The sequence below is a fragment of the Pseudonaja textilis genome, chromosome 1, assembly GCF_049901715.1.
Source record: "Pseudonaja textilis isolate UNSWEBS1 chromosome 1, rPseTex1.2, whole genome shotgun sequence".
Lineage (NCBI taxonomy): Eukaryota > Metazoa > Chordata > Lepidosauria > Squamata > Elapidae > Pseudonaja > Pseudonaja textilis.
Genome location: NC_141990.1, coordinates 235321862 through 235333108, shown reverse-complemented (window position 1 = coordinate 235333108; position 11247 = coordinate 235321862). Strand labels below are relative to the sequence as shown.

At 37.8% G+C, this 11247-nt stretch overlaps 1 protein-coding gene across 1 annotated transcript in view; it reads left to right on the top strand.

The window, feature by feature from the left end:
• Positions 1-2573: 2573 nt before the first annotated feature.
• TH (tyrosine hydroxylase) overlaps positions 2574-11247 on the top strand; it is a 28396-nt gene continuing 19722 nt past the window's right edge. The window contains exon 1 of the mRNA XM_026706447.2: positions 2574-3261. Coding sequence (XP_026562232.1) covers positions 3172-3261 — 90 coding nt within the window. The 5' untranslated portion in view covers positions 2574-3171. The remainder of the gene's footprint in view (positions 3262-11247) is intronic.

Here is an 11247-nt window from a genome sequence, read left to right as displayed (position 1 = left end):
AATAACCCAAAACCCAAAACATATATTAAAGTCCGGTAAAGCCTTCAACTTAACTTCACTGTTTTATTAGGCACAGTTTAAAGTCACAAAAGTAAATAATGAGGCAAACAAAAAACCAAAACAAACCACACTGATGTTCCGAAGCACGCCAAAATAACTAATTATAAACTCCAGGAAAATAACTGAGAAAAATCCATGGGAAGAATGCCAGCAAAGATAAACCTCTTTCAAGGTAAACGCTAACTGACTCCAGCAATTCTAACTACATAGTTGAAAACTTATATACATAGCTCCCACCTGCAAGCCTTGAGGAGGATCATGGTAATCTCCTCTTGAGTAGACCTCACTTTTCCCTGATGCTCTCCTTCCTGCATGACCTAGGATGGATAGGGGATGGGCCTGGATCCTCCTCTGACTGCTCAGCTGGCCTCTGCCCTTCCCCAGCCTCCTCCACCACCTCTGGAGCCACACTCCCACTCCCTGTGGGCTGTTCCTCCTCTTCCTCAGAGTCAGACTCCACCAGGGGCATGACATATGGAATAGCTTGATAAGAGAAACGCCCTGGGCGAAGCTAGGACTGTAAGCTGCATAAAAGTAACACCTTGGGAATAGCCCGGGGTTCAGAATTTGTCATGTTAATGCTCTGACCCTTTTGCACATATAAACCTGTGTTCTCCAACTCTTCATGGTCTTGTGTCATTAATTGGAAACAGGATCTGCTGCAACACCAGAATTCCCCAGCCAGGAGTTGAAGGCCACATTTCCTCAAATTGCTAATGTTGGGGAAACACTGATCTAGGTTCACTGTCAATTCATCCACTTTTGACTTGGACTTGACAAAAGACTTCTTCCTGCTCATTTGCTATGCCTCTGGCCGTTCTTGTTCTCTGAACTGAGATGAGAGAAAAACCAGCACATCGGGCCATAGTGACAGCCATCCATTTTATCTTTATTTTACTGCCTAGCAAAGGTAGAAACCATCTGGCTATTGCTAAGGGGCTTTGTAGGATTTTTTTTGCTCAGTCTCAAACATTGGACGGGACTGTTAACCTTCAGAGAAAATCCACTTAGTACACATTTTAATGTGAGCTTATTTAATTTTCACCTCTCAAAGCTTTGCACAAACTAGAACATAATTAAACAATGATATCTGCAGCTTTTCAATTTTTTTGCAATATAACCTATCACTTAAGAATACCTAAGAAAATGTGTATATTGGAATAGAAATATACACAAAAATACAGGAGGGAAAATAAAGCACATTAGAAACAGCTGCTTGTCATATTAGAAATGGATAAAACGTTGGTTAGCAGTGCCTCCTAAAATGAGTTTTGGTCTTTAAAGGAAGGTTTAGATTGGTCTTAAAAGAAAAAAAGCCAAGCTCACTCAAAAAGGTAACAATACCAACATAATAGTGGAAAAATGTGGAATCAGGTAGAATCATACCTGACAAATTTGGCTATCTATTATTGATGTGGTTTTTTGTGGAAAAGTATGGATAATAGTAGCTTTATTCTTGAGCCAGTGACCTTGATGACAAAATAAAAAGCCAACAATAACACCAAAGGGGTCCTCATATATTTATTTGCTCTGTTTATGAAATGTATGTAGATTTGCCTTCTATAAGATTGAGCAACTGGTCATAGATCAATCAGAGAATGAACACAGCATTTCTAAACACAACTCAATATACTTATGACAATCTAATTCTGAATTCTAGAATTCTCTCCACCTTGCCTTTTAAAAGTGAAATCTCCCTCCATTCTCCCCCCCTCTCTCTCCCTCTTTTTTGATTATTGCTAGTGGAGAAAGTCATTGAATCAACATCATTGAATCAATCAGCAACATGTTTGTGTGTGGGGAGGAAAGGGGCTGGAAAGAAAGAAAAAAACCCTGCTTCCTGCTCATCAAGGTTTTTTTAAAGTATACTTTTTTTTAAAGTATAATTTCAGGGAGTGGGAACACTCAGTATTACTGCCTGTTGACCATGTTCGTAGTAGTTGTTGGGAGCTATCTCCTATTCTTGATCGAAAGCACATAGAACATTTTGTACTAGGTTACGTTCTAGGATCCATTAAAGAGTTCTGAGTTTCCAGCCTCACAGAAATATTTGAATACATCAATAATAATAGCAGACTAAGCAGAGGTGAACCTTTTATTAATTTATTCTGGAGAATTTTAAGCCTGCTTTGAGATGGATGATCAGGCAATGGATATAAATAAAAAAAGAACAGATAGGCTTTCTGAGATATAGAAGATCTATAAAAGAAAATAAACACAGCCCCCAGTCAACCCCACTGAGGATGTTGAGGTAGCTGTAATTTTTAACATGGAGACTAGTTTTATTAATGTTTGTCAACTTTGAAATTTATGACAAGAGTCTTTATTCTGATGGAACCCCAGCCTCTGTATTTAGATGAAACTTTGTATCATGTGAGTGGAAGAGCTGGAGAACAGTTACAGAATAAAGCCACTATTTTTGGGTTAGTAGATATACTCAGTGTAGGTAAGACCCAAGTGTGTATTCTTAAAAGTTTACCTTTTGTGGCTGTCCAGCATTTGCTCTGTTTAGCATTTGCTGTGGAAGATCAGAAACCTTTTCTATTTTAAACAAATGTTCCATTCTTCTGAGCTGACAAAATTTCCTCAAAGTTCTCCACCAAACTCTTAAGAATGATTTCAAACTCAGGTCCCAAATCCTCTTTCTATTCCCTTTCCTTAAGCACATGACTCAACTCACACAACCAGCAAAATGTTGCTCTTCTTTATTTTCACCTCTTTACATATTGCTTGGCAGGGCTAATACAGTCATCTTTATCAAAGGCAGATTGCGGACAATTCACTGACAATGTTCAGCATGCATATGACTAGAGGAAGCTGTAGTAAAAACCCAGGGTAAATAACTGAGCAAATACTTTGGGTGCCAGGGAGTCAACTGTGAGTTTGCAGGAGCTGAGTGCCTGTCATCTTTGTGGCAATTACATTTAATGGGACACAAGTGTTTTCTTCCTCTGCATCTCTTCCCTCCTCCTCTTTTCTCTCCCTGAGGCTGAAGGGAGGGAGGTGGACAGAGGGGGATCAGTGAGGGTCTTTGACGTCAGACATGCCCTATAAAAACCCAGAATAAGAAGGGAAAACAGTGCTGGAAGCTAAGCCAGTCCTTCAGCAAGGATGCCAACCCCAAACGCCTCCAGTTCTTCAGCCAAAGGCTTCCGGCGGGCAGTATCGGAGCTGGACTCTAAACAAGCCGAGGCCATCATGGTAAGCAAAGATGCTCTCAGCCATCCATGGGATGAGATGTTGATTTGCAGAGACAGACCAATGTAGGGAAGGAAGAGAAACCTAACTTTGTATCATGAGCAGCAATCTACTGTGGGAGAATCCCAAAGCTAGGCAGATCAGTTCTTAGAGATGTTGGCGCTAATTATTACTACCAGACAGAGAATAATGCAGTTGCCCAGAAGAAGCATGCCATTTATAGAAGAAAAAGTGACAAAATAAAATAAAATAAAATAAAACAAAATGGGAAAAATGTGGAATCATATAAGAGCTAGTCTAAAACTAAAACAATGGCAAAAGGCTTTCTTTTATTATGGGATGCTTGAATTGCTTTGCATGTCTTATTGTCTAGCATTGGAAATTTACAATGTTTTAGTTTAGTAGAAATTTGGTGTGGTTATATGCCTTGCTTTATTTGCTTGTTTTTGATAAGAGAATAGTGATTTGTATCCAATGGCAAATTGCTAATACATTCTTATAACACTGAATGTCAATTCAGCTCTGCATTTTTCCTTGCTGCAGCATCTGAGTTAAGTCTGTACTATTGCAGTAGATATACACTGACGCTTGATGTAACTATATCAGATTGTATTAAAGTTTTATAGATATTGCTAACTATTACTTTGTGTTATGTGTGACTGTTGCACTTCTAGCACTAAAGGTAAATTTGTTATTTTTAATTTACCTATATTTTTGACTGACTATTATCAAGTACATAAGAATCAAGTACTGCATATATGTATATAAACCAACCTTCTGAATGTTCTGGTTTATTAACTTGGAATAATTATGAAGATGTCAGATAAACTACTCCACCCTAGCAGCTTGAGCATAAAACATTGATTACATTTCTCTTACTTTCTTAGTTGCATTTCCACAGAATATACTTTGTTCCTATATTGCCGACCCAATGAAAATTGCCCCATCTTCCAAGAAACTGCATTTTACCACAGGAAGGAACCTGTGGTTGTTGCCCACAAAATCTTTCAGTGTGCAACAAATAAGAGTTTTATTGTGAGGATTATTTGTGTAGGAAGAAAGGATTAAGGCTTCACTCTTCATGGTCCTGAACTAAAGTACTTATCTTGGTTATTTAAAAATAACCACAAAATATAATGTGGCAATTGATGTTACTGTCTGAAGGACAAACTGTTTATTGAAATAATTCTTATTCTCTTTGGGTTAACAGTTTCATATTTACTCTAGATGCACTCCACTATTGTTTTAGAGTAATAAAGTCATTTCAGTGAAGAAAAGTCCAATATGTTAAATTCTACAAGTTATTGTGTTTTTATACATCTTTCAGCAGAAATCATACATTCTCCTACAGTACATTTTTTGCAATTAATTAATAAAAGACCTTAATCAAACTTGTCTATGAAACTAGAGTAATATGTTTAAGAAAGAGAGGTTTTTAATTTTTTCCCCATTAAAAACAACAATGGAATTACTGTAACAAACTTATTTTTAAATCCAAGAGAAGTTTTCACAACAACAGATATATTTTGGGGAAGCCGAAAGGAGAGGCAGGGAGCCAACACTGCAAAACATCTAAAACTAGGTTAAATGTTAAAACAGATCTTTAGATAACCTTTTAAATGATTTTTTTTACAAGAGAATGATAGGAAATAAATTATAAATAACATTTTAGTTACATTTAAGTAAAATATCATAGTTTCTCTACTTATTGCCACTTCCCTTAAAAAGCAAATTCCAGTTTTGATTTCATGCTACTTTTAAAAATATATAAAGAAAAATCATAATCAAATATTATTTTATATTTAGGGATGAGGAAGGCATTAATATCAAAGTGTTCAGGAAAGTTGCAATAAAATATTGGTTGTATTAAACCACAAGTTTAAACAGTTTGTGTGAAATTCTAGCAGATGCATTGTAGAACCTAGGTTAACCTAGGTCTTGTTTATATTTATTGTGGTGAAGCAGCTTGGAAAGGTCAAAAACAAAATATGCATTTACCAGGACTCCTCTGACCTCTTACCTTGCTTCTTATAGAAATATTGTGCAAAACCACGAAATTGCTGAATTAAGGAACTGGAAGCAAGCATGTTTCAGTGAATAAGGATGGGTCTGGAAAATAATATATGTACTTCTCCTTTTTGGTATAGTTTAACCTAAGAAACACCCTGGGCTAGACTGAGGTTATGAAATGTATAAAAGTGACGCCTCCGGAAGAGCCAGGGGTTCAGAATTTGCCATTCGAATGCTCTTAACCTTGTGCACAAATAAAAACCTGTATTATCCAACCCTTCATGGTCTTGTGTCCTGATTTGGAAACAGGATCTGCTGCAACATTTACATATCACGTTTTATGAATCTAGCCCGTTCAGTTAGTTTATGACTCAATCCAGGGGTGGGATTCTACTGGTTCACACCTATTTGCCAGAACCAGTTGTTAACATTCTAAGCAGTTCAGAGAACCAGTTGTTAGAAGAAATTACTGGCCTAATCCTGTAAGGAAGGAAACATTCTGGTGTTGCTTACGGAAACTGCTTCTCTGTTAACCCTTATTACATTCTTGGCAGGACTAGACTTCCTGTCTCTGGAACGTCTCTGGAGTTTTTTCCCCCTCCTTTGCTGGTACTTTGCTTGTGTGGAGTGACCATTCAAAGTTACAATGGCACTGAAATAAGTGACTTATGACCATTTTTCACACTTACAACTTCTGCAACATCCCCACAGTCATGAGAGGCCAGGTGAGGAGATTCGTGCCTCGATGTGAGTGATATTGAGTTGGCGATGCCCAGCCAATAACATGACCATCAAGCCATGCCCAACAACTAAGCCACACCCACAGAACTGGTTGTTAAAAAATTTGAATCCCATCACCGGGGGGTGGGGGGGATAATATGTCTTTTCTTTTTTTAATTGACATTTTTAATGGCTTTGTCTAGTTTTGTTTTGTCTCAGTTTAAATTTCTCTTCACCCTGAACTGGACCCAATACTTGCTTGTGTGGAGTAACCATTCAAAGTTACAATGGCACTGAAAAAAGTGACTTATAACCATTTTTCATACTTACGACTATTGCAGCATCCCCACAGTCACGAGAGGCCAGACGAGGAGATGCGCACCTCGATGTGAGTGATATTGAGTTGGCCATGCCCAGCTAATCACATTACCACCAAGCCACACCCACCAACTAAGCCACGCCCACAGAACTGGTTGTTAAAAAAATTGAATCCCACCCCTGACTTAATCCACAACATGAATTTAATTAATAGCCATCTAAACATATTTTATAATTGCAATCATTAAGTTACATATCTAATTTATTCAAGTTTCAGAAGTCAGAAATTCTTGATATTTTATGCAGCTTCTGATTTCTTTTTTATGTTATAGTTGAATGCTACTTATCTTTGAAATCTTTTTATTTATTATCACAAGCATAAAAAATAGAAAAGCAGTTAGCTGCCTCTGACAGAGAACCTGAAATAGAAACCAAAAGATATTCCTTCAAAGAAATCAATTGATGAACAAGGGCTATCCCTATGCAAGCCTCACAACAATGTTGTGAAGCCAGTAAGGCAAGCAAATTTGATTTTTAAAATCTCTCCACTTTGTAAGCTGAAATTGCAGTAGACTATATCCATTGATGGATGTGGTGGCTCAGTGGGTAAGACACTGAGCTTCTTGATCAGAAAAGTCAGCAGTTTGATGGTTTGAATCCCTAATGCCACCTACCAGAGTGAGCTCCCATTACTTGTCCCAGCTTCTGCCAACCTAGCAGTTCGAAAGAATGTAAAAATGCAAGTAGAAAAATAGGGACTACTTTGGTGGGAAGGTAACTGCGTTCATGCGCCTTTGGTGTACAGTCATGCCGGCAACATGACCACGGAGATGTCTTCAGAAAGCATTGGCTCTTTGGCTTTGTAATGGAGATGAGCACCGCCCCCTAGAGCTGGAAATGACTAGCACGTATGTGCGAGGGGAATCTTCATCCATTGAATTGATTCCACTAGCCAGTTTCATTCAGCTTAGATTCAAAGTGTCTCTCTTTTGGGGTGAGGAGACAGGGGTGTCTTTGAGTCAGTTTTGCCTGCTGGAGACTTCCTGAACAAATCTCTGCTGTTTTCCTGCTTGCCTGCTTCCTAGGGTTGAGAGAGAGGGAACAACCTCAGGTCACCCAACTGGCCTTGTGTCTAAAGTGGGACTAGAACTCATGGTCTCCCAGTTTCTAGCCTGATGGGGCTTAACCACTACACGAAACTGGCTTTCTAGCACTGCAAAATGTTTGCTCATTCTAATTTTGTGGTTGGTTTTGGCTAAATGTGCAGTCCTTACAATTTTGTTTAAAGCAAGGTGGAACTCTCGGAGTGTTTTAGATCTCAGCTTCTATGAATATTAGCCAGTCAGGTCAATCATAGACAACTGTAGAAACTGTGGTCTAAAACATCTGAAAGTTCCTAGGAGAAGGCATATTCCAGGGTTTATTTGTATGTAAAGCTAGCTAACTAACTCTTCAATATAAGTAATCAAGATTCACTGCTTTGTAGAACAGAGGGTCTTTTTTAAATAAAACTGAGCAGATGCAAGGGCATTGCTTGAACTCATACTTTAAAAAAGGGAAGCTTAAAGCTATCATATTTATCTTTAATTTCTTTCCAACCCCAATATAAATAGGGAAGTAATGCTACGCAATAAGGTGGAAAGGTCTTTTGGCCCCAGATGGCTATTGCATGACCTATAATGAAACACCGGCTTGAAATCACGGACTTAAAAAGTACTGTTAGGAATAAAACCCGCTGCTTTCAGCTTTCATTATCCTCTCTTCCTTATTTAACGTAGCAGGTTGCATTTCAAATAAGATTAACCAATATCTGACAGGCAGTGTAGTAGGCAATTGTGATTCCCTTCACCTTTTTTTTCTGGAAATAAAAGTAAAAGTGATCACTAATCTTCCTCGATAGAGAAAACATTGTCCATTGAGTGCTGGTGGAAACAAATGAATAAATAATTAATAAATATTTTAAAAAAATAATTAAAAATTAATAAATGAAGTAACCTGTACTTTCTGTCCAAAGGGAGGTAGATATGAGTGTATCTTATTCCTCAAAGATGAACAAAACGAGTTTTTCACAGAAACTCGGCCTACGGCTAGGACTTAAATAACACATCAAGTTAAGTAACTGAAGCACTGAAGCAGTGTCACCATAAAATCAACCAAAAGCCCACAGTCCCATATAGGAATTTTTCTCAAACTAACTGGCTAGATAATTTAGGATTGTAATTCCTAGAATATCCAATCATTTGGAGCAAATAGGATTCTGGGAATTTGGAGGGTACTCGATGGGGAATGGCAGGCATTACAAGCTGGGATATTATACAAAAAAAAAAATCAACAGTGGTTTTTACTACATATATATAATTTAGATTAAACACCACCACCACATTTAAGAGTATATGTTTATATATGTTCATTCAAAAGTAAATCCTATAAATAGCATGAATTCTAGGTAAATAGGTGTATACTGGTTTCTAAAACTATGTTCACATTGTTTCCTTATCTGGTTTCCCCTGTTTCCTTGAACGCATTCTATGTCAGCTTCAGATGTTCATGAGGAGCAATGAGGAGCCTTCCCATTTTATGGGCTCTGTCACATTGACCTTTGGTAACTTCATGCTTTTTAACTGAGTTGTTCTATAATTATCAATCACAGGTATCAACGATCAAGCCCAGGCAGCTTATCCACCAATAGTGAAGGCAGTTGAGGATTTTAGGGGTTAAAATCCATCAAGTGTATATTGTGTGAAGTCGGGGAAGGAAATATTACATGACATGAAACAGGCAAATCAGCATGGGACTGAGTAATGAACCTCTAAAAGACTATTTCATACTAACATTACATATGGAAATTCTTTCAAATGCTTTATATCTGCCTTTTGATGTTTTTTCTCCTTCCATTCCAATTATGTCTGATTCTCAGGTACAGTATGTCCCTGCAGATTTCTTAACAAACTCAAAAATGGTTTGCCATTGCTTGCTTTCTAAGGCTAAGAGAGAGCAACCAGCCAAAGGTCACTCAGCTGGCTTTGCCTAAGGCAGAATTCATAAGCTCTCCAGTTTCTAACCAGGTTGGAAACTGGCTCTCAGTGTTATCTGTATCTGTTTTTTAACACATCAGTTACTCAGTTGGCATGATTTCTAATTAATACCTCCAGTTTGCAAATAACATCATATTAGTGGTAAGCTTGGCAAAAATGTTTTGCTAGAAAACTGACAAGCATGGGTTGGATGCGCTTCTGAACAGAGAAAGCTGCTATTTATGCATTTATGTTCTCCTTTCACTATTATTATTGCTGCCAGATGTGCAAAAATTCTTTCTGGTGTTTTGAAAATAAAGACAGATGGGGGTAGGAAGCAAGCAATTGAGCACGCTTACAGGAGTTATCTCAAAATCTCACTCTGTCCTTTTTTCCATAATATCCCTCCCGAGCAAAGACATAAACAAAAAAAATCTCAACTTACCAAAGGGAGTTTTATAGGTCATTGTCCACCCTAAATGGACAATCCAAAGTTCCTGCTTTCAAAAGGCAGCCTTTGGAGTTGCATTGCCCTTTCTTCTAACATTCGGCTCTTTCTCTGCAAGCTGCTTGATGTCAGCGGTGGCTGATCATATGCAAGATTAAGGTTTTTGCTATTTATGCCTTCCTGAACCAGGGCAATATAGAGATTATGGCTAGGAAAAAATCTGCTTCGTCGGAAGGGAATTGATGCCCTCCTCTCCATTTGAGGCAAACTATTCTAAAACTGCTGCCATAAATTTGTCAAAAGTTAGCAAAAAGATTGAATACATTTTAGAAAAGAACAGCTTGTTGCTTTCAACATAAATATCAGCATGCTAAAGAAATTGATTGCCACTGTAGATTTTATAACCTGAAATAATTTAGCCTTTTGTATATTTCAGTAATGTTTTTAATGCATGGTGTATTATTTATTTATATGCTATAACATTTGTATTCTGCCAATTCAATATAGGCTTTTAACAGTTCACATGAATTTACAACAATAATAACAAAATTTTAAAAAGTTTGATACAGATACATTAAAGCTGTGATAAAAATGATCCATCCTTCTTCCCCAGCGCCTATCTCAGCAATATTAAAAACTAAATGTTCTTTGAAACAATTCAGTCTTTACTACCTTCCTAAAAAGCATCATAGAGGATGCCATCCAAATAAAAAGTGGTCTTTTCCACAGTGATAGAGCATTTAGTGAAAGCCTAGTTTTCTGCTTCCCATCCTTCATGGGGAGGTGCACACCAGGTGCGTTGTCATCACTCAAGGCAGAAAGTCCTATCACTTTCTGGAAGCCACTATATATTTACATATATATTGGATTTCTTAAGTGATTATATTGTATTTGAATGATACCTGGAATCCCATTGGCTACTTAGATAGTACCTGCAACATTCAGTCAGAACATGGGTTTTTAGAGTCTGATGTCAGCTTTGGAAGCCATATTTTACATGGAAGCTTTGAGGCTGCCACATTTATTGCCAGGGAATTTGAGAGGGGGGATTTCATAGAAAGGTGGAAGATTAGACTCAACAACATTCTTTCTCTGAAAGTCAAGGACATGTTACTCTGCACCTGGAGAGGAGTGTCTGGAGGAAAGTCTCCAGTTGGGACGATGTTTGATTGGGTCATGTGATGGACTGGTGGGTGCAGGGGTTGGATCTTTGAATTTCTTTTGGGTGGGGAAAACCCAGAACTCTCAGATTCAGTTTTCCCAAATGTGTCAATATGGCAACTTTGATAAAATGGAACTTTGAGAAAATGCCTATCTCGGAGTTTATTTATTTGGAGTTGGTTAGTTGGAATGCTGATATCTGAGTCAATTGCAGCTTCTTAGTAGTCACCAAAAGTAGACCTACATAAAATAGTAGGCTGGGATAAGTCTGAATGTTTGTTGTCAGGGCCTCTTTCTCCAGATAGGATGGCAACTAGC